Below are 24,489 nucleotides of genomic sequence, written 5' to 3'. Positions count from 1 at the left end.
AAGGACCAGCTAAAAATATCAAATTCGTTTTTGCTTTAATTTGGTCAATTCAATCACCTGCTCATGTTTTTCCAAATTGTAAGGTTTTCGCTGACCTTCTCCTCCCACCTTCTTGTTGCAGCCAATTCCATTGCTGAAGAAAGGAAAGAATCATTCAATCACCATGTCACAGGAACAGATAGCGTGTCTGCTCGCCAACGCTTTCTTCTGTACCTTCCCACGCAGAAATTCCAGAAAGTCTGAGTACTCCACTTACCCAGACATCAACTTCAACAGGTAGAGCCATTCTTACCAACTTACCTGCGTACATTAAACTGTATTTCCAGTTATTGTCTACAAATGAATTGCGGAGATGTGATTCTGGGCGCACTTTTAAAATGCGTATCAAACCAGGTATCGTAGTTCTGTTTTCTCCTTGACATCTTCCTCTAGTGGCATAAATAGAAACCCTAGGAGAAAGGGTTTGCATTGTAAGCTTCCATGATGCCTGAGGTTCTTACCTATGTGGAGAGATGCCACCCTGTGTTTGCTTAACCAAGTGGGCACAGAGGGCGCAAGGATATGACTAATAATAGGGAGCAATAATCACATGATTGACATGCTGGGTGCAGAGAGTGGGGAAAGATCTGGATTTGTCTATATGCAAGCAGATGACTGACTAATTTAAAGGGGTACTCCGGGAATTTTATGTTGATGGCCTATCCTTAGGACTGGTCATCAACATCAACATCAGATGGGTGGAGGTACGACTCCCGGCACCGTTACTAATCCCTGATCTGATAGTGATGACGCATCCTTAAGGATAGGCCATCAATATAGAAGTCTTGGAATACCAATTTAAAACTGAACATACACTTGAGATAAATGTCGGCTGATATGGTTGATTTGGACGATCATCATTTAATAAAAATGAACGCGAACAATCAGTCGCGATGGCCGATGTCTGCCGAACATCTGATCTGCCAAGTTGGAAAATTTTGGCTGTGGTCAGCTGAAACTACAGGTGTACGTGTGATCAGCTGAAACTACAGGTGTACGTGTGATCAGCTGAAACTACAGGTGTACGTGTGATCAGCTGAAACTACAGGTGTACGTGTGATCAGCTGAAACTACAGGTGTACGTGTGATCAGCTGAAACTACAGGTGTACGTGTGATCAGCTGAAACTACAGGTGTACGTGTGATCAGCTGAAACTACAGGTGTACGTGTGATCAGCTGAAACTACAGGTGTACGTGTGATCAGCTGAAACTGCAGGTGTACGTGTGATCAGCTGAAGCTACAGGTGTACGTGTGATCAGCTGAAACTGCAGGTGTACGTGTGATCAGCTGAAGCTGCAGGTGTACGTGTGATCAGCTGAAACTACAGGTGTACGTGTGATCAGCTGAAGCTACAGGTGTACGTGTGATCAGCTGAAGCTACAGGTGTACGTGTGATCAGCTGAAACTGCAGGTGTACGTGTGATCAGCTGAAACTACAGGTGTACGTGTGATCAGTTGAATCTACAGGTGTACGTGTGATCAGCTGAAACTACAGGTGTACGTGTGATCAGCTGAATTTATTTGCTACTTTGCCCCAACAGACTCTGGGAGTCACTTTTTTTTTTAAACGAACTCCCTGATCTGCCAGTTTAGTCTCTTCTGTTGTTGGTTGGATTTTTTGTATGGACGTTCCCACGGACAATTGATCATTGCGGCCGATCATTCTGTTATGTGTATGCCCGGCTTGAAGCAGATTCTCTGTGACCTCCAAAATGGCTGGCCGCTATGGAGCACAAAATGCTGCTCAAGTGAGAAAATGGAATAATGGGAACGTAATAAAGAGAATAATCTTCATTTAATTGGTTGATCATAATTTTGCTCTGAACTATTTTTTAGTCTCCTGAACGACTGAACTAGCATTGGCCAGGTGTGGTGTTCTGTGGATAAAAGAGTGACCACGTGAGGGCGTCGGCAGCGAAGTTGTACCATTGGTCCACAGTGACCAGGTGCTGGTTTGGGCGTGCTAAGCGTTTGAGGCAGTGTGACTATTTGGGCAGCATTCCTGATCAACTTTTCTTTTCTCCATATTTGCAATAAAGATTGTGTGAGCCACAAATTTTTCCCAAGGGAAATGTGTCTGTTTTACTTTGAGGGTTCTGGGGGGCTACAATAGTGTTTAGCAGGTTGGCCCATGATGCCGTAGGCTTACCTGCAGCCATATATAAATCCACAGCTCTCATATCACGATATCACATCGTGACTTGTGTCAAATGGCAAACTCCACTCTGCCAGATGTTGTGTCCGGATCGTGCCCTGTATGTTGGAACCGTCATTTTTCAATGGTTACAACATACAAACAATCCCTTCATAGGCTGTTTCTTCAGACCAGCAATAGGAATTAATGTCATTGTGTTGATTAAAGGTATAGTACATTAGGAATGTAATCATCTTATAGATTTTACTGCACCACACCTACAATACCCGAGTCGCTTCAATGCTTTACTTAGTAATACAATGTCAGAATGATTTATAGTAGGTGTGGCCCAAGCCGCAGAGTGTAATATTCCCTAAAATAACGCCGTAAATCCCTAGGATATAGTAAATAATGAGGGAAATACAGGAAAAAGCATAGAAAGAAATGTAGCCTTTTTCGGATTATATCGTCTTCACTGCGGGTGAAGTGCACTGGATAAGTGACTACTTAAAGGGGTTGTCCAGGATTAGAAAGACATGGTTTCCGTCTGACAAAACAGCACCACACCTGTCTATGGGTAGTGTCCGGCATGTTTTTCCTAATCCTGGACAACCTCGATCACAAGTGATTGTGTTTTAGGGTAATTCTTCGCTGTGGATAGTCATCACCTTTTTATTTAATCCTCACTATTCACTTTCAGTAGGTTTGATATACGAGACGGATGCTCTTTTAAGGCTTTACACTATATGTTTGCCATTCAGGAAGGGTTGGGGTTGAAGGCAGGTGCGTGATGTGACCTATTATTGGTAGAGAGGGTCGTGGAACCACCGTGTTTGTATTTTTTTTTTTTTAAATATCCTTTTTATTGTCAGTTTTCACATTTTCTTACAAACATTTCACGTAAGAGTTACATCATGAGTGCGCAGCACTCAACTGTCATGGGATTAACTTTTAAATTAAATTCAACATAACATATAAACACACCAACATAGAAACATGGCATAATTGTCGATCTTCAGATGGACCAAACAAACATGACTCCCCCAACTCCAACACCACCTAGATCATCAATGAGTTTCCACTCATCCTTTCTCCCCCAGCTGGTTCACAGTTGCATCCTCCCTAAAACGCCTGCCAAGAGCTGCGTGCAGTACCACTTTGTGTACTGGAAAGGCCTAACAATTTCCGCTATTTCGGCTGTTGTACATTGCGTTTCTATAAATACTTATCAAATAGCTTCTTGGTTCCCGTTTCCTTCCGCCTTTCCACCTCCACCCTCTCAAGAACCAATAACTGTTTCAGCCGTGACACAATCACTTCTAACCCCGGCGTGTCTGCCTCTAACCAGTGACTCAGGAGGCATCTCAAAGCTACCAGTAAAATCGTGTGCACCAACACGGGAGGTGATCTTACTCCTCGAGCACCCTCTTCCTCTGGCGGCCGCGCCTGATGGAATAGTAGCGCTTGAGGCGTCATTGGGAGATTCGTTTTCCAATGGTCCTTAATATATTTCTGTACCATCCCCCAAAATCGTTTCGTATGTACACACCCCCACACTCCATGCCACAAATTCGTCAGTGGTGTATTGCACTTGGGACAACTTGTAATGCGATCAGGGAAAGATTGTGAGGGCAAGATATTAAAGCCATATATAGCTGTATGCATCAACTTGAAATAGGTTTCCCTCCAGCTCTCATTTATCACACTCTTCCGTACCGTCTCTGAACCCCCCAGTATGGTCTCTCCTATATCTGGATCCTGAGTCCACCGTTCCCAGCTTTTAAAACTAATCCTTGATTGCGGCCGAACAAAACCCTCTTTCAATGCTCTATACATTCCTGAAATGGTCGCCCGCCCAGTTGTTGGACCTATGACCTCATCCAGAGTGTGCGTAGTAGCTTCCTTACTCAAATCCCTGAGCCTGGAGGTACAAAATGTTCGTACCTGAAGTACTTGCAAAAAATTGATTCTATCTACTATGGGTCTGAGTTTAGTGGTGATTTCCTCCCCAGTTAACCACCTCTTTTCCTCTGTATGCATAAGATCCCCTGCGCTACCAATGCCTACCCTCCCCCATGAGGCAATTCCGTCCCCCTTGTCCATTCCCGGTAAAAACTCCGGATGACCGCTCAACGGCATATACTTCGATACCAGGTGGGGTAACCCAAACTGCTTACGTACCACTTTCCAAGCTAGAACTGTATCTCTCAATACAATGGAGGTTTTGAGACGGCACGGAAGAGAAGCGATTCTACAATGTAACAAAGCTTTCAGGTTCCAAGGTGAAGCATACTCCCCTTCCAGATCTAAATTGGAATAATTACTTGTTTCATGAAGCCAATCTACTACATGACGCATAAGACAGACCACGTTATAACCCCTGACATTCGGAAAGTTCACACCCCCTTCTTGTTTACCCATCATGAACTTGGTGAGTGCTATGCGCGGCCTTTTTCCTGCCCATATAAATTTAGTGAATGAAGCCGTCAATTTCGAGACATCCACATGCTTCAATAAGAGAGGTAGCGTTTGAAAGGGGTATAGCAATCTAGGAAAACTAACCATCTTGATCAGATGACATCTTCCCAAGAGGGACAACGGCAATTGGCCCCATCTAGTGAGTTCAGCTTGTATTTTTTTAATTAACGGGGGATAATTTAGGCCATACAGAGTGTCTGGTACCCTCCCTATTTTGATACCCAGATAGGTAATGCAGTGTTCCACCGGTGATATCCCACAACCCAAGGATTGCCAAAAGGTCTTTGGCAATGGCCTGCCCAACTCCAGCAGTTCGCTCTTAGCTATATTGACTTTGTATCCTGAGCATTGCCCAAATTCCTGCAAAAATTGAAAAACCTTCCCTAAATGCTCATGAGGGTTTGACATAAAAAGTATGACATCATCAGCGAACAGGGCTAATTTCACTGCACAAGATCCCACTTGAATGCCTCTGAACATATCCGATTCCTCCAAGAATCTGGCCATAGGTTCCAGTGCTAGATTGAATAGCAGGGGCGACAAGGGGCAACCCTGTCGTGTTCCTTTATGTAATTGGAAGGGATCTGATAGGAACCCCGAGGAATGAACGCGTGCTTGCGGGCTAGTGTAGACTCCCTTCAGGAAGACCCGGAAATCTCCCTGAATGTTCATTTTGTCTAACACCATCCCCAGCCATTCCCATTGTATGTTATCAAAGGCTTTCTCTGCGTCTAGCGCTAAAAGTGCCGGCCTGGTACCTGGCTGGGGATCGTGCCTGACTGTTTCTAGCACCGTCAATACCTTGCGTAAATTTGTCACTGCAGCCCTGCCCTTTACAAAGCCTACCTGACATTTTCCCACCAGTATGGGTAGATACATAGCCAGTCGATTGGCCAAAATTTTTGTGAGCAATTTCTGATCTTGATCTATCAGCGAGATGGGGCGGTACGACCCCGGGTCAAGAGGATTCTTCCCCTTCTTGGGTAACACCTTTATATGCGCTACCTTGGCCTCTGCTGGTAAAGCTCCCGTTCCTAGTAAAGTATTATAATATGCCACCAAGGTAGGGCTGATTTCTTCTCTCAGAGATTTGAAAAACTCCCCTGTGAATCCATCCGGACCCGGGGCCTTTCCGTTAGATAATGTTTTAATGGCGCTCCAAACTTCCTCTAGTGTAATCTCCGCGCTCAAATGACCATTCTGCTCCTGGGTGAGCCCTGGCAACTTCACCTTCTCCAAAAATTCCCTCCCTTTTTGGAGATCTATGGGTGTTTCTGAGTAAAGGGCTTGGTAATATTTACTTAATATGGTATTGATTTTTTTTGGGTCCGAGGTAGGAGTTCCGTTTGATTCTTTAAGTGTTGAAATATGTGCCGGTGCATACCTCCCCTTTGCTAACCGCGCTAATAATTTGCCCGCCTTATTGCCGAAACGCATTAAATCAGCATCAAATTGGGACCGGTAAATACTCTCTCTTTTGTCTAACCATTGATCAAACTGATCCTTCCATTCCTCCCCCAATAGCATTGATGGTGAATGTAGTAATGCTGTGTACGCACGCCGTAATCTGTCGCTCGCTGCCTTGTATCCTTCGGTCGTCTTACGTTTAAGATTAGACATATACTGCATGATTTTCCCTCTTATTACCGCCTTGGCTGTACGCCAATACAATGACGGTTCCGAGCGATGCGCTACATTATCCCCATCGAATTCCATCCACCACCCCTTAAGCTTCTGTGTAAAGCCCTCATCCTTTGCCAGAAAAGCGGGAAACCTCCAGATAAAATCCGTTCCTCTAGCTACTGTGTCAGCCAATGTAATGGTAACCGGAGCATGGTCCGAAATAACTAAATCTTCAATTGCCGCTTCACGTAAACGTCGCGCCATTGCGTCACTAACTAACAAATAATCAATACGCGACCATGACTGATGAACATGAGAGAAATGTGTATATTCCCGCGCATCTGGGTGTAAACTCCTCCACGCATCTATTAGGGCCGTGTGTCTTAAAAAGTCGGGCAAGACCTTATCTCTATTTCTCTGCGAACTAGTCCCTGCGCTCCTATCCTCCTTTGAAGACCTTACAGTGTTAAGGTCTCCCCCTAAAATCAAAAACCTAGTGCGATCCTGCTGGAGTTGGGTTTCCAAGTGACCAAAAAAACCAGTGTTAACCGTATTTGGGCCATACACATTATGAATACTGATGGTTTCCCCTGCATGCTCCATCACTAGATGGATCCAACGGCCCTCGTCATCCCGCTCCTGGGACACCAGCGTAAACGCAAAGTTTTTATGTACCAGAATTCTAACTCCCGCCTTACCCTCCCTTGCCGACGAGCCAAAAACCTGACCCACCCAGAACTTTTGCAAATACTTAAACTCCGGCTCGGTAAGGTGAGTTTCCTGCAATAGGGCCACATCAGGATGCAATCGTTTCATGTGCCTTAAAAGTTTGGTCCGTTTCTGTGGGGATCTCAGCCCTTTAACGTTCCAGGAAACTATTTTCATGTTATTGGACCGTGTTTAAGATGAGCTAAAGTCCCTAAAAGTCGTGTGGAGTCCAGGGAGTCAGATCCGTCTTTTCCCAAGAGCCATGTTCAAACATTAACATTAACATCATAACCAAACCCTGGCTTGTATGCCAGAACCAACAAGGCCAACCATCCCTTACCTAACAAAATCATAAAATCACCTGCGGCAAGGGTTAGCAGTCCCTTAATACCCACTGGTGTATGTGACTTCACTTTTTTCTGTTATGCCAGAACGCGCCCCTCCCTCCCCCTCCCCCCCCAGCCTGCCTATATGGCTCCTTCCATGAGGAAGTAACACCTGCCCTTTCCCCCTCAGTACCTCTTTGTCGCCTGCGCACCCTTATGTACATTCCCTTATCATTACTTTAACAGCCTAGAGTCCGTTAGGATTTCATCCTCACATTTCCCTATGAACCTTGCTTCGCTTCAAGGTTTCCCTACCTCCGTGTCCCCTATCTCCTACCACAATTTCCCTCAGTCTGCCATTGTAACAGATAACACTAATCCCTTGCGTGGGGGAGGCATTGTATCACTCCCGTTCAATCCCGCCCACCAGGGACAATCTCAGATCCTGATCTAACTCCCTCACAAATATCTTGCAGTGAAAAAGCAGGGAAATATCAGAATGCATATACTTCAACCTTGATAACATTGTAGCATTGTAACAATAGGTCAACTATTGACCGATACATAGTGCTGTATAAGACTGCAAAATATCCCCCTCAATAACTTTCAGATTATCTGTAAACTTATCTGTATCTGGTCGGAATCTGCAATTGGTCTACAGCGTCCACAAAATCATCATCACAACAGCTTAAATAAAATGCGCCAAAAAAGGACTTCGTCCGTCAATCAGGAGACGTGGATCGGGTGCGGTCCCGTGTTCGCCTCTGCGGCTTCGGAGAGTCCCCTCTATTTCCGGCTCGACCCCCCCCGGGATCTTCCAGGTGTGGGCATTAAGGCTTCTGCCCAGGTACGCTCCATATTTAGCCGGTTCCTTTTGTCTTCTCTTGACTTGCGCTGCGGACTATGTACTGGACTGTGACGCTCCTCTTGCTGTGATCTGTTCCCACAAAGCTCCGCAAGTGCGTCCTCCGCTTCCTGTGGAGTGGTGAAAACCTTGTTCCGCCCGTTCTCTTGAAACACCCGCAGGATGGCTGGGTACTGCAGGCTAAAGCGTATTCTCGCTTGGAACAGCGCGGTGCAGATCTTGCTGAAAGCCCGCCTTCGTTTTGCAACCTCCGCCGAGAAATCCTCAAATAGTAGCACTTTCATGCCCATTATTTCCAAAGGACGCGATCTGCTGCGGAAAGCTTTCATGAGTGCCACCTTGTCATTGTAATCCAATAGTTTGAAGATCACTTGTCTGGGACGATGTGAATTGTGGTCAGCTGTTGCTGGGAGGTTTCTGGGGTCCGGCCCCACCCTATGCGCCCTCTCCACCCGGCATGGACGGGGGAGACCTAAGGCTTCCGGCAATGTCCTCTCACACACTCGTTGCAAATCAGCAGATATCACCGCTTCTTTCAGCCCCACCAGTCGCAGGTTGCTCCTCCTGGAGCGGTTTTCCAGATCCTCCACCTTGTCCCCCAACTGCGCAGTAACAGACAGCACCCCTTTGAGTTTGGATTGCAGGCGTTCATTTTCATCCTCCAGCAGCGTCATACGCTGTTCTAACTCATCAGCTCTGATAGTGACTTGTGCCAGCTCCGCATGCACGCGGTTTAGAGAATCTTGCACCGTTTTTTCCAGCGCCTTTTGCAGGTCTGGCGCTATCTGTTTGGCTACTTCACGGGCCAGGGTTACATAGTCAATGGCTACTGGAAGAGCGGACAGTACATGCTCTGCCGGGCTTGAAAGCTGGGACTGATGGTGCTGCAGCTCATCTTCCTGTGTGTATAGCAGGGTCGCAGTGGCGGGAAGCGCCGCCATCTTACCTCCCTTTACCACGGCCGCGGCTGATTCCTCCATGGCTGGCTTCTGCGCGCTTCTGAGGAGGTACCTGTCCATACAGGCACCACCGATGATGTTGCCGTGTGCAAGGCTGGTGACTTCCCCGTTGATTATCGTCGCCGTAGCGACTATTGCGAGCTTACAGGCTGGACGGGAGCTGGAGCTCAGTCACTCGCGTCCTGCATCACCAGCGCCGGAACCGGAAGTCTCCATGTTTGTATTTTAGCTCCTATAGAAAGCCATATTTCACCAATTTGCGCTTCCCGAGGTTCCTCCTCTAATTCAGCGTTATCCGGGCTGATGGAAAGTGACTGCCAGAGACCGACTCCTTTAGTGAACCGTTTTTTTTTTTCTGTCAATGCCGAGCTTCAGTTAAAGGGTTGTGCTACTATCAGAATCCAAATAGTCTCGTTTAGATTTTTCTATATTGAGTTAAATGTTATGGCTTTTGATGTTCGGTATCTGTGACCTTTTGTTCTGTCTGCGCTCCTGTATTCTGCATGGCTAAATATCTATTATAAGATCTCTGATTTGATTAACATCGATTTCCCGGGAAGATGGAAGGCAGAAGATAAACAGTCACTCCCTTGGCTGGCAGTTCGGATGCCCGCATCTGTCTCCCGCTTTAATTGTAGCAGGGTTACGTGGCAGCTTGACAGAACCTCTTACAAGAAGAGAGAAATAAATATAAAGGAGATCTGACTCGCTGGAGGAAAAATCTTTCCTGCAAGTAATTTGTCAATGACTTAATTTCGGAAGAAGCATCGCCTTGCGGCTCCATTTATACAGCCGCGTCCTATAAATGAAGAAATTCAGATATTGTGAATATTTTCAATTATGATTTCAGCTGGGGAGATGCTTCTCCCGCCCTTATTCTAACATTGAGGTGTTTACCCAAATGCTGGATATTGTAAGGATAAAGGTGAAGAGAGATGACAAGCCGTGACGCAACCTGCCAGCTACATACATTTAATAACCAACATGCAATTTAAGGCTAGGTAACCATTGCCCCTACACATTTTCTACTGTCACTGGTTTTTGTTTTTTCTTATGTTGTTTTTTCTTAATGGATTTTACTTTTTCTTTTTAAAAAATTCAAACCGGTAACTGGAAAGTACTAATTTGTCTCCTAAAATCTAGAGTTTGTCCTAAAGGCTATATAAACCTTTGAATGCTTTGTTTTATTTAAAAATAAAAAATGTATCCTATTATTTTTAACAACTTTGCAATTGCTCTTTTTTAAGGAAAATTCTTTACTTTTTGAGATACAGCTTCTATCTATCCTGGATATATAGAAGCTGTATCTTGTGCTCAAACCCAAATCTGTTCAAAACTTAAATGTGATGGAAAACAGGTGGATCCTGCGTACCAGAGACACGCAGGACCCGCTGTCACCAAAGCCATCGGCCCTGCAGGACTAACGGATTTGTGTTTGAGCGCAAGACACAGCTTCTATATATCCAGGATACATAGAAGCTGTAACTCGTACAGTATTTTTTTTTTTAATAAAGACCAATTACAAGGTTGCTTAAAATAATATGATTCAATGTTTTATTAATAAAACCTACTTTAAGGTGATGCTACATAGCTATAAGGAATCCGTAACAAAATATTAAGTCATTAAAACATAGGGTCAGTCCAGCTGAGATTTTGTCATTTGCGTCTGAATGTATCCTTAGCAGCAGAGTAGTACAAACTATCCATACTGGACAATCCTTTTTTGTTAGAAGGGTACGCCCAACGATCAGATGATCGTTGGGGGTCCCAGCAGCAGATCCCCTAACGATCATCTGTTATCTGTGAGGGAACCCACCAGCAAGTGTTTAATATCCCTGCAGCATCACCGTAGGGGAAATTGAAAGCAATGAGCTGTCCGAGTAATGCATTGACCTACCAGGTGTTGTGGACATCAATTTAGGCAGGTCATCAGCTGGACCTTGTTGTAGTCTCTGGTTTCAAATAGGGGGATCATGCAAATGGTACGATGCATCGGAGAGAAACCGCACGCTAACACAATATGTGAGTGTAATCAAAATTCTCTGATTTATTAGGAAACGGTACATAGATTATATATCGTTAAAAGGGGTGTTGGCCTCTGCTCCATCAATCATCATGAGAACACGTATACATTCACATGATTATTATAAATGCAGTCATCATGTTCTTCACCACGTGCTCAGAGTTTGTAATATGTTATTTCTAGAAGAGAGGACGTATCTTCTCCGTTTGTGGTCAGACATTTCCGGGAAATACGAAGCCCTTTTCAGTTTGTGGAGAGAGAGAGAGAAACAAAGTAGAGACCGTTTATTACACGAACTGGTTTGCAGAATTGAATGTTGTTCATAAGAACAGGATTATAAAATACATGATCTAGCACAGGCTTCCGTCTCACTGGTCCTCCAGAGCAAGAGATCCTCTTCATAGCCAACAGATGAGGGTCCTGAATGGGAAGATTAAAAAACTCACAATCCCCTATTAGGGTGATTGAAAAGGGGGAGATTATTCACTCCCAAGCTGCGTACACCGCTGGCCTGTTATCTTAAAAAGCATTGCCCATGTACCCTTATTTAAGCGGCTTGTTTTTTTTTATTTTTAAAAACTGCAAAAATCTACTTTAATGCCTCCGCGCGCCGTTTAGGAAGTGTCATGCCATTTCCTTCCCTCTTCCCTCAGCAAAGCTGCTGCGCCAGACCGGCTTCATCCAAATCCTGCGCCGTGCAGTTAGTAACCGACCGAAATCGATGCATGTGCAGGATTTGGAAAAAGTGGCCCCTGAGGCAGCAGCGTGGCTGAAGAAAGTGCAGGACACTTCTTGCTACGGAGGACTCTTTGTGCCTTATTGGCATACGGCCCGTGGAGGCAGTAAAGTGGATTTTTGCCGTTTTGAAAGAACCAAGACGTCTAATAAAGGTTTGTGGGCAATGCCTTGCACAATAAAAAAAGAAACGTCAAAAAACTGACTCCATTTAAGTTGACACCATGTTTGGCCACACCGTGCATTCGGTGTGTTGGAATAGCCTACTCCGAAACATGTAAGCCACAGAAATAAGTCCATTACCAGATCTCACCCAGGTTCCCAGTAGAATTGTAATAGTAAATTTGGAATAAAGATGTCCTTGCCAGGATATCCCTCGCTCCAGCACTGCGGATCAGGGACTATCTGCCTCCCTCTCTGGCCCTGGACTACAAGTGTGACTATAAAAGTGATTGAACCTTGGAGATCTCTGTGGGTACATGGAGCCCTGTATTGTGTCTCTTGAATAGCTATGTAGTTGACTGAACATATATATTCACAAAGAGCAGGGCCAAATAATTCTTCATTAGAGAGTGAAGGAGTAATTACTGTGGGAAATGGCCACGTTTACGGGAGGTGTCCTTCCATACACGGAGGACAGTGGCTTCTTGTTCTTACCAGTAGTCCGATAGGGACATTGATACCAATTACCCAGGAGAAAAAACACATTCTCCAATGATGGCTGTAAATTGGTATAATGAGGTTCAATCAAATTCTAGACGCCGTCCAATTTGCGGAGATAAATGTCGAGGCAGCGATGACCTAATTGTCATAGACTTTGCCGGCTGCATTTGGCTCGGTTCTTAAATGTAATGGCCGTACAAGCTGGAGGGAGCAGCTTGCCGTTCATCTTGCAATGGGAAATGAGTTTATTTTTAGCGATCAATCTCCAGTGCTGTAGCAGCGGGCAAAGTACAGAGATAAATGCGGCACTGAATCTTGTCATAGCTGTTTAGCTCTAACTTATTCGTTTCTTACTTTCTTGCCTACTGCTTTCACCCATACACGGGAAAGAGAGACCAAGTCTAACACAAATTAGTAGCCATGCAGGTTTATGACGCCTCAGCCACCCAATAGTGCAGTTGCCTACAAATTTTGTGTGGCACATGATAGACCTTAAGGCTTTCCCGTTATAGGACACTTTAGAAGCCGGCATCTAAAAAATATCTGAGCAGTGAGGACGTGCAGCTCCTCTCCTACCTGATACTGTTAGTCCCTGGTGCAGTCCCTCTGAGAAGGATGGAAGTGCTGCACCCGAGAAGGAGAGCCATGTTGGTCGTCGACTCTCTTCCAATCAGCGGCACAAAATCGTCAGAATATCCCCTTGGCCCAGTTCACACCAGTTTTTTTGACGCGGAAACCTTCAACTGCCAAAAAATGGCCGAAACCGCCTCCCATTGATTTCTTGTGTCGATAACTTTTTATTGAGGTTTTTTTCAGAAAGGCAATAATTCAATTACAATATGTCGAAGAGCGACAGTGATCACAATATACAAAATAATTGTTAGGATTGACAATTAGAAGTCTTGTGTGTACAAAGCGTAAGTTGTATAATGACGAGTCAAACCATAAAAAACATTATAATACATTATGGTATACGGTCCTTTCACAGTTACCGAACGTCAGGGGGGGGGGGGACACGTACAGGGAGAGAAGTCTCTAGAAAAAACACACCAGGTCTTGTGGGAAAGGTAGAAATTAATCTTAGAATAGAAGAGAAGGGAATCAAAATGCCTCCCATTGATTTCAATGGGGGCTGAGGCGTTTTTTGGGTCGCTCGCGGGGGGGGCAGCATGTTCTATCTTGCCGCGGTTTCTTCTCTGACCTCTCATTGAAGTCAATGGGAGGCAGAAAAAGCGTTTTTCACTGCGTTTTTTGCCTGTGTCGCTCAATGGCCGAGGACGAAAAACACGGAGTAAACCACAGGCATATTTTTTTTTCTGCCTGCAAAATCCTCCATCTGAACATGCCCTTTAACCGAAATTGATGCAGCCATGCAACTTGTTGGGAAAATTTTCCACACAGACAAAAATAATATTTACTGTAAGGAACACGTATAGAAAAAGGGTCTCGGAGAAAGTGACCTTGTTGCCCACAGCAGCCAAAAAGTTTTATAAGGGAGATAGCCGACCAGTTTTATACATGAGGCCTCATGTATGTAGTGGAAATGTCACTTTATTACAAAAATCCACAGTAAATAGGAGGGGTTGTCCCATCAGGACCACTCCTGTCCATGTTCCCTATATGGACGTCACAGATGGGACCTGCTCAGGACCACCCCCTCTACTCTGTGATACGGAGAGGGGAACTGCTGACGGTCATCAGCCCTCGCTATATAATGTATATCGTCATATACATTATATTTCCGCTGCAGCTGGTGCAGCTCCATAATAAAGTTCTTCTCTTCTGTCATGTTACTTAAAATTACATTCTGGCATGTCTTGGTAGTGACATACTTGCCCAGACTCCAAGGCCCTGTTCACACTGAGTTTTTTTTATGCGTTTTTTTGCTGTGGAAACTGCAGCAAAATACGTCCGAAATTGTCACCCATTTCAATGGGAGGTGGAGGCGCTCGGGGGGAAAAAGAAGCGACATGCCCTATCTTGAGGCGTTTTGTTCCTCAAAAACCCCATTGAAATCAATGGGAGACGGCAAAAAACACTTGCGGTTTTTTCCTTTTGCCTGTTGAAGAAAGCGGTAAAAAAAAACAAAAAACGGCAAAAACCGCCTGTGGTGCAAAACCACTTAAAAAAATCCAGAGCCGATTTTTCCAGGCAGAATTTTCTGCCTGCAAAAAACCTCAGTGTGATCAGGGCCTTATATGGCATATCTGCCTAGTTATGCAGCGGCACATACACTGCTATAGAACGAGGCAGACGTCCGGTTCAGATGGGAAAGCTGGGTGACGACCTCTGTTGGTGTGCGGATGACCGCGTTACAAGAAGCCGGAATAACCGAGAAACAACTGAATGGAATAAGATTTGTGATTTTTATTTTGTATAAAATGCTCTAGAATAACTTCAATCGAAATTTGTGTTTTGTATGAAAAATCAAACCTCCCGGTAAAGTTTACAGAGTTGTGATTGATCATTAAATGAAAGTAACCCGTAGGGATCTGACCAGAGGGATCTGCTTTTATTGTAACCCAATGCATCTTTTTGTGTTTTGCGCGCTGTATTTGTGCTTGCTGTGTTCCTTTGTTCCCCTCTAGATTCCTGGGGCAACATTTCCTAATGGCAGGACGTCTTGCACGTAGTAGTTTAATCTTGCTGTGAGCATACACAAGTAATGGACTCTACATGTTATTTACCATTGGTGCCCCACATTGTACTCCAGTGGCCGGAGGTCATAAAGTACTACCAAAGAAATCCATTCCTTTTACAACTCTTTAGGTTTACTTGACTTTTTAGGTTGTGCATCGTTGTGTTAGTAACCGGTCATTCACATCCCATCTGCAATGGACATAGAAAGCGACGTGGTTATTGTCTGTTACCAGAGCTTTTGTGCAGGACTGACTTATATAACTATTGTTTTATTTTTATAATTGGGAGCAGAAAAAGTATATATAATTTCCTACTTGAGGTTCTTAGAACTGGGGACATGTGACACAAAGTAGTGATAATGGATGAAGATGACTTACTAGACTGTTAAAGAAGACCACAGCCGGAGACAGCTGAAAGCAGAGAACAATAGCTTGCCTTCAGCACATGTAGATAGGTAGGTTTAGTGTCCCTTAAAATGAGCGTTCCTTCTTACACGAGTCAGGGTTTTTAAATAAGAAACAAGGCACCAGTAAATGTAACATTAAAATGTTTTCACGTTATAACAGCAAAGACTTGGAATTGGAATGGATTACCAGTGAACAGAAGAATGTTACTATGTGGGGTGCATTAAAATAGTAGATTTCGAGGCTGGATAGTACCCGGAAACCAAAGCACCTAGAAATTTGCCGCTTTCACCAGACTTTTTGTCAACTTGACTACTTCTGTGTTCTGACTGAAATTCGAGGCTGACCGTCGGGTTTTCTGAGACAGATCCACATGCATCTAGGCTTTTTTTTTTTTTTTAAATGTATCTGCCATTGCTACCTCTTGGGGAAGGGCATTCCATGGTTTGACTACTCTGACTGTAAAGAATCCTTTCCTATATTGATGTCTGAAACGTCTTTCTTCCACACGCTATGAGTCCTCTTGTCCTTTGTAGAGTCTTTGGAAGGAACCGATCATGTGCTAGTTCTCTGTATTGGCCACACATGTATAAATATATGTTAATAAGATCATCTCTAAGACGTCTGTATCCCAAGCTGAACAGCCAAGCACACGCTTTCTAAAAAGTTTGGAGTAGCACCTAACCAACAAAAACAGAGTAAGGGTCCATTCACATGGAGGATTTTGCAGGGCGGGTCCCACGGAAATAAGATTCCTCCCTCCCGTTGACCTCAATGGGAGGTTTGGACGGAATCCGCCGGAAGATCGGGCAGGACGCTTCTTTTTCCCACTAGCCGAAATAATCAGCTGGTGGGAAAATGAAGCTTCCACTCCCATTGAATTAAATGGGAGGCAGAATTTTGCACGGAGTCCGCCGCAAAATTCCTCCATGTGAACATACCCTTTGGGTCAGTTCACACAGAGGTTTTCGGCGCTAATTTTGATACAGGAATCATGTCGGAATCCGTGCCAAAAAATGGCCTAAATTGCACCTCGTTGATTTCAAGAGGCAGAGGTGTGTTTTTTTTTTCCGGGCAGCTTTTGGCCGCATGCTTAAAAAAAAAGAGGAATGCACTTTATTTGAGCGGTTTCCGCCTCTGACCTCGCATTGAAATCAATGGGAGGCAGAAAAAAAACTTGCGGCGTTCGTTTCTGAGCGTTGTTTTGCTGCGTTTTCTGCCCATGGTCTTTGCATTAGATTCAACAGCAATGGGCAAAAAATGTGAGTAAAAAAACTTTTGAAACACTGGTAGTTCAAAAATTCTGTGTAGAATCCTGCACTACTAAGTTACATCATTTGGGGAAAGCACTGGCTGTATTACACCTAACTTATCAAAGAAAATGGTGGGGAGCCCCAAGCGCCCCAACATGTGTTTCGTAGCAGCTTTGTCAGGAGAAGTATAGGGGGATGGGCAAATATTAAAGGGGTTATCCCGCAAAGAGTCCCCCCGTTTGTAAAGAACACACTCCAATAAAAAGGGGAAGGTAAAATAGTAAAAATGCAGAAATCAAGAGAAGTGGGCGGCCGATAATAACTGCCGTGAACGATACGAAGGTAGAGAAAACATCCCGCGAGTCTACAGGGGATAAAAGAGCAGCCCATGTGTTAGGTGTGTCCCTTGTGGAGGCACAAACCGCGCAGAAGCAAGAATATAAGCCGGGGAGAAGGTTACCATGGAGACACGCCGCTAAGATGTACGGACAAACCGCATGCACAGACACCAGGGTCTAAAAAAGAACAGCCGATAAAGGGATGAAGGTGTGGGAAGTGCTAAACGGATAGCGGAGCACCGTGACTAGAGAAAGAGGACATAACAAATAAGTCATCGTGCCTTTTAAAAGTATTTAGTCCATTCCTAGTAAATGTTATGTTCCGCATTTGCGATCTCGGCTCTATTGCTTTATTTGCTGTAGTTTTTGAAAAAACCACAACAAAAATGAAGCTTTTTTTTCCCGTGTGTATATGTAGATGTTCCGCACTCCTGCATTCCGCGGCCCGCCATCACTCAGATTGTATTGTGGTGGTCCTCTCCTTTTACCGGCCTGCAGCTCGAGCGCTAGTCCTGCTTAAGCAGTCAATGCGTCCCCCCTAGTTGTCCGGCTCAGCTCCTGAATGTGGTCATCTTAACGCCGTTTTAGGAAAGTTGGGCATAGGCGTAAACTCTCATTTGGTGACCAGGGCACCAACAGTTCAGTATAACAGCGTTACATAAACTACTGATTCATTGTATCAATGCAAGGGATGTAAGAATGGCCTGAATGCTTGGAAACTCAATGTGTTCAATGTGCCTTTTGTATATTTTTAAGTTCCTGTAAAATTTTAGAATAAACTTTTCATTTTAGATTATTTGAAGGAAAAAATCCCAAAAAGGCAGAGAAGCTGAAAACATTATTCTGTTATTTTCGAAGAGTGACAGAGAAACGTAAGTTTGGCACAATCCGCCTTGAACTGTTTTTTTATTTGGGTTTTTTACAAAGAGAAATGCTAATTGTCCTCTGTTTTCAGGACCTACGGGTTTGGTGACGTTCACACGGCAGTGCATTGACAGGTTCCCAGATTGGGAAAAGTAAGTAGGTTTTCTAGTATCTGCCATGTCGTACTATCATATATGTTTTGTGGAGGAGGTGCTTCCTATTCCTTACGTAGGTATAGATGTACCAGCAGAACAGTAGTGGTTCATCCCTTTAACAAGAGTCATCCAATGCTTATTATGTCTACAGATGTTTGTTACCGTTGCCAAAAGTAGTAGGTTTAATGTAGGATAATTCATGTGCGTTATGACTTGTCAAAGCTAATCTGGTAGGTCCAACAGCAGCGTGACCATCACCCTAACCCTTTAGAAGCTTTTCATAGGCATTTGGCCTGTTTGGGTGGTCACATGATTCTTCTCAGCTGACCAATCCCTCAGCTCTTCGCGGGGCAGTTTAGTGACCCTTTTGCACCCTCTTCTTTAGTTTTGTTAGGGCACCTGTGAGATGCCCTATTGTAGAAAGGCCTGACCCGTTCACTTCAATTATCCCATCTACAAAGTTAAATTGTTGTATCCTCTTTTCCAAAAGAATCCGCAACTTCTACTCTTCACCTAGAATTGAGTTCCCTACTACTGGAAGATAATTGTTGAATAAGCATCATATCCCTCTTGTCAGTAAAAAGGGCAAAGTAAATCGCGAGCCCCTTAAATCGGCGTTCTGTTGTCTTGTATTTGCTGAGTAGGTGAGAGACTCTAGGTCATACCAGCTATATAGAATTTTTCATGAACACCTAGTGCTACATTATATCCATCTTGAGGTTAAGACAGGCCCATCTCTCATTTTTCGTATGTTGCTTACATCTTGTTTTATTTAGATCAACCAAGAAGCTGAGAAAGCTCCACATAACTTGTGAAGGTACGATCGAAGGTAATGGACATGGGATGCTGCAGGTGAGGACTGCCCCAAATCTCATAATAACAATGGTTCAAAATGAGGCCGAGCATTTCACAACCAATCATATTCCACAGTCTGTGCAACTACTGTATATTCATTATGTTCTGCTTAGCATCGGGCCGGAGGACAGTATATGACACGCACATTCTCTCTTTGGGGATCTTTGAATCTCGGAGTCATTCACCAATTCCTCAAGCCCGGTACTAAGCATAACACAATGGATAAGTTTTCTCACGTACTATACCTTTAAATCTTTCTTTGAAGGGTTGGAATGCTACACACATTATTCTTTACACTTCTTAAGGTGAAGCTTCATTTTTTTCTTATTATTTTAGGGAACTGATTTAGTTCAGTTCCCTATTATATACACAGTCGAGTCACATTATTATGACCAGCAGCTAATATCTAGAGTAACCGCCATGTGCAGCACGGACAGCAGTAGACGGGCTGGGGGTGACTCAATAAGGTGAGGGTAGGTTGTCTCCGGTATCTGGAGCTATGCTGACTGCAGTGCATCCCATATTTGCTGGAGGGTGCGTGGGGGAGGATCCGTAGGGCGAACAAGTCGATCGAGGTGGTCACTCCGATGTTCAAGTCTGGGGAATTAGGGGGTCAGGGAAGTACTTGGAAGTCTTGGTCGTGCTCTTCCAACCACTGTCGGACATTTCTAGCCGTGTGACATGTCGCATTGTCTTGCTGGAAGACAAACCGCATGTATGGGGGGACGTGATCTGCAACAATGGATTCATACCCAAATCGGTTCAGAATGCCTTCCACATTGAAGAGTGGCCCAGAGAGAATACCATGAAAGAATACCCCTGACCATAACGCTGCCGCCACCAGCTTGTGTTCTTCCAGCAATGGTTGCAGGGTGTTTCTTCTCTGATGTTTTTCGCCTGCACGCCAACGTCCGTCCCTTCAATGAGGCAGAAAACGTGACACATCGGAGAAGGTAACCCTTTGCCAATCATCGGTGGTCCAATTCCAACATTGCCATGCAAATTGAAGCCATTTTTCCGATGCACCTTTGTTAGCATAGAAGCAGTGACCATCCGTCTGCTTTGGAGCCCCATACGCAGTAGGGTTTGCTGAACTGTTATTTTAGACACATGTCAGGTAGCCCCCTGGTTGATTTTCACGATGAGCTGGTCCACTGTAATGTGTCGTTCAGCCCTCGTTCACGTTTGTAGCCGACGTTCACCTCTCACATCAATGGCAGGTTGTGCTCCGCAGTTTTCACGTCGGTTAATCCCAATGGTGCCATTTGTCCACTCACGATGCACTTTCACCACAGCAGCACACGAACAGTTCACCATCTGCGCTGTTTGAGAAATACCGCCACCCTTGGCTCAAAGCACATAAACATCCCTTTTTTGCAACTCCTATAAATCGCCCCTTTTACCCATGGCAACATTGAGTGATATGTGTTCAGACAGCCTATCACACACCCTATATACCCACCAAGCCAGCCCAGGAAACGGCACTTCCTTTATGGGCTATGCACTGCCGATGTCGAAACTAGGAGGTGGTCATAATAATGTGACTCGACTGTGTATTACCCATATTGCTTGCTTTATGTGTACCAGCTGTCTGGGTGATAAAATAGTGCAGCGGTGGGAAAATGAGTTTCCCTCCAAAGATGTTTACTCTGCAACCCTGAAGCTACAATGCATGGCCAACATTTTTGGTAATGCTGCCTAAAAGTTATATTTTGAGTAGAAAAGTACCCGTAGCCTTCTATTCATCAGACGGAGGCCAAACGAGTGTCAGTTGTACCTCCGCCAGGCTAGTGAATGTTGGTATACTTTTTTATTTTTTCATCTGTATGGAATGGCGTAGTCTGCTGCGCTATTCCATACAGAGAAATTCCGCAAAGAAAGCATACCGCGTGGTATGTGTTTTTTTTTTTTTAACATGAGTCTATGGGCGATGGATGCCACTGAATGTCTATACAGTTGCTTTAGTCGGAGGTATACGTTGAGAAATATTCCTAACGTATACCTCTGACGTTCACTGCAATTGCAGTGTGAATAAAGCCTTACTCTTAGCAGCAGGGCTGGGTCTAGGTTTATGTGGGCCCATGGGCAACTCAGACTTATTGGGCCCCTTTGCGGGGGAACTGACGGCGGCAGTAAAATGGCAGAAAACTTCACTTTGTGCCCCCCATATTGAAGTTAGGCCTTGTTTATGCCCCCATATAAATGTTAGGCCGCCAGTTTATACCCCCATAAATTTAATGCCACAGTTCCCCCTGTAGGTAGTTCCACAGTGCCACACAGCCCCTCTCTTGGGTTGTCACCACACAGCCCCCCTCGTAGATGGCGCCACACAGCCTCCCTCGTAGGTGGCGCCACACAGCCCTCCTCGTAGGTGGTGCAACACTTCCTCCCTCGTAGGTAGCACCACACAGCCCCCCTCCCTGTAGGTAGCGCCTTTGGAGCTCCCCTAGTAGTGGAATCCCCAGCCAGAGCATTGCCGACGCTCTGGCCAGGGATTTCTCTCCTAGAGAAGCCCCTGACGTCACTGTCCATATATGGACAGTGACGTCAGGGACTCTCTAGGAGCGGAATCCCCGGCCAGAGCATCGGCAATGCTATCGCTGCGGATTCCACTCCTAGAGGGAGCTTCAAAGGTGCTACTTACAGGGAGGGGGGCTGTGTGGTACTACCAGGGAGGGGGGAATCTGCTCCTAGACAGGGCTCCTTCTAGGAGCGGAATTCCCAGCAAGAGCGTCGGCAGTGTTTTGGCCGGGGATTCCACTCCTGGAGGAGCCATGACGGCAGCGGCAGCACCCGGCGGTCGAGTGGGCCCCTCCAAGTGTAGTGAGCCCCGACAAATTGCCCGGGTGCTGACGCCGACCCAGCTTAGCAGTCTTGCTAATTAGTAGAAACATCCTCTGCACAGCTCTATCATTATTACATTCAGAATTTTGAAACTGCATTCTGGTGCATCAGTTAAAAAAAAACTGACCGCAGATTTCAGGCCAATAAATTGATGGCATCCTGTTGCAGTGCTTTCAAATACCTTTGTAGACATGGCGCTGTCAAAATCATCCGTTTCAGGATCATGTTTAAAAAGAAGTTCGAGTCATCTAAGCAGTGCTGGTGGAATGAGGAGTAAGGGCGCTCTGAGTATACTGACACCCAAAAAAAAGTCTTGAAATATTCCAGTTTTCATACTGGCTTTGCTGTATAGAATGAGCAGAGTCATTTCATGATCTTTAAAATGGGTGGGCAAGTTGATGACTGCTCTGTTGTACTTCAGGAGGTAAAATAAGGCAGGATAGTGGCTTTTCTCTGGGTACTACACCAATTCTATCAGTTTTGGGTTTCATCTCACAATCCAGAAGCATACCAATATATTAATTGGTGTTTGTTTGGGATGGGAAATGCGATTGCGAGCCCCATTGGGGACAGGGACTATAATGAGTAATGACAATATCCTTACGGCGTTATGTAAGCAACAAGAAATAAATACATTCTGGACCGCTGCTGTATTGAAGCAATAAATGAACTTGTTTTTGATGTATCCATGTCCACAACATCTTCAATGTCTGAGCTGGCAGCAAGCCGTGCATTGCAAGCTTCTTTTGTATAAGGAATTACTAAATTGTATCAACAGCAGATAATACATTCCCATTCTGAGTGTTTTGACAGCAGCAGAGTGGTCCCTAGGACCTGTTTTCCCACCGTGTGTTGTAGGCCAGTGATCCTTTGCTGATAAATGACATGGAATCATATGCCACGGACAGCTAAAGGTCAATAGGTTTTGGTTGCTGATATGAGATTGATGGATCTGTCGTGCATAGATGTGTGATATGGAATTTAAAGGCTCGGCTGTCGGTTAGATAAAGAGCTTTCTCTTCCCCGCTTCCCTTTCATTCACTTTGCTTATCGTTCAGTCTTAAATGTTTAGCTGTAATGCTCCCTCCTGAATAGACTTACAGAAGGGACATTTTTTACTAGTTCTGGTGTTAACCCAGTTGGTACATCCCATTTAAAAAGTATATTTATTTGTTTTTTGAATGGCAATTTATGCCAATGTAATGCCCGTGTATTGAGCTATTTGGTGCCAGCGGTGTAACTGTAGTCCTGGAGGTACTTTCAGATGGCGGCCATGTTTGCGTATTTGCCATCTCCGTTATTTGATTGGAAGTGAATCTACATAAAAGATGCAGGACCCTTTATGTGATAGAAAACCACAGCAGGGCATTAAATAGAAGGTGTGGATCGGTTTTCACGTGCCTAAGCTCATGCACATTTAGGTGCGTTTTTATGTATTGTGTAGATATGTTCCATACATATATCACGGCGATCCATGTTTTTTTTTTTTTTTTATTGGTGTTTTTTTTTCCGTTCATTCTGACATAGAAATGTTTATTACTTTAAATTTTCCACTGCCTTGTCCTTCTCCCACAGCTGTAGTTTTGTTACAATGTGTAGCATAGGTGAAGATTCGCATTATCTGTCTGAAATTTAGAACAGAAGAAGCAGCTGCTGCTGTATTCAGCTTAGCTTTATTTTATTGAGGATTACCTTCACTAATACATTGGAACAAATCTTCAGCAGTAGGTCAGGACAGCTTTTCAACCTCCTGTATGTTTCTATTCACTAACGAAATATTAAAAAGAACGAGAAATTGAAACACAACATAGATAAGAGAAAGTTGCAGAACTTAATGATAAAAGATAATCTGTCACCTCTCCTGACATGTCTGTTTTAGTAAACACTTGTGTTCCCCATAAAATATTAATCCTGGAACAAATTTTCGTAAAACACTGCATTGTGCCTTTCCTCTGTTATGCCTCCTGGAAATGAATGAATAAATTGACCTCTCGTTGTTACCATTCCTCTTGTCAGTAATACACTCTGACACTGTCCAATCAATGCGGACGTGTCAGACTGGGTAAGAACATACTGTATTGACAACGGAAATGATGGCATCCAGGTGTCAATGTATTCATATATTTACAGGAGGAGTAACAGAATTCTACATTGAGCCATTCCTCTAAGAAAAGTTACTCCATAATTATTTTATGGGAAATACAAGTATTTACAAAAACAGACGTGATGGGACTGAGCTACCCCTTTAAGAGGATTTTATCACATGTGCTGGTGGTGGGGCTGGTAGCGGACATCACTGTATAGCTCAAGGACAAAATATATTCCCTAGGAAGTGGTATTCATTTTTTTTTACCTGGTTGAAAGTATTTTGGCCAGAAAAAATAAAACCAATTTTCTTTATGTATAGGTGGACTTTGCCAATCGCTACGTTGGAGGTGGTGTGACTAGTTTAGGTCTCGTCCAGGAAGAGATCCGTTTTCTCATCAATCCTGAACTGATAGCGTCGCGCCTCTTTACAGAGGAATTGGATCCCAATGAGTGCCTTATTATAACAGGTCAGTTTATCGAATTCCTTTCTAAAA

The 24,489-nt window shown here is 44.4% G+C and overlaps 1 protein-coding gene across 2 annotated transcripts in view; it reads left to right on the top strand.

Moving 5' to 3' along the window:
- The window catches only part of PARG (poly(ADP-ribose) glycohydrolase), a 116,496-nt gene that overhangs the window by 60,319 nt on the left and 31,688 nt on the right, over nt 1-24,489 (top strand). For both annotated transcript variants that reach the window (XM_075841758.1, XM_075841759.1), the window contains 5 exons: nt 122-276; nt 17,982-18,061; nt 18,145-18,205; nt 18,985-19,060; nt 24,315-24,462. In XM_075841758.1, the coding sequence (XP_075697873.1) occupies nt 122-276; nt 17,982-18,061; nt 18,145-18,205; nt 18,985-19,060; nt 24,315-24,462 (520 nt within the window). The remainder of the gene's footprint in view (nt 1-121; nt 277-17,981; nt 18,062-18,144; nt 18,206-18,984; nt 19,061-24,314; nt 24,463-24,489) is intronic.

Source organism: Rhinoderma darwinii, chromosome 11 (assembly GCF_050947455.1).
Source record: "Rhinoderma darwinii isolate aRhiDar2 chromosome 11, aRhiDar2.hap1, whole genome shotgun sequence".
Lineage (NCBI taxonomy): Eukaryota > Metazoa > Chordata > Amphibia > Anura > Rhinodermatidae > Rhinoderma > Rhinoderma darwinii.
This window is presented reverse-complemented; position numbering and strand designations above follow the sequence as displayed.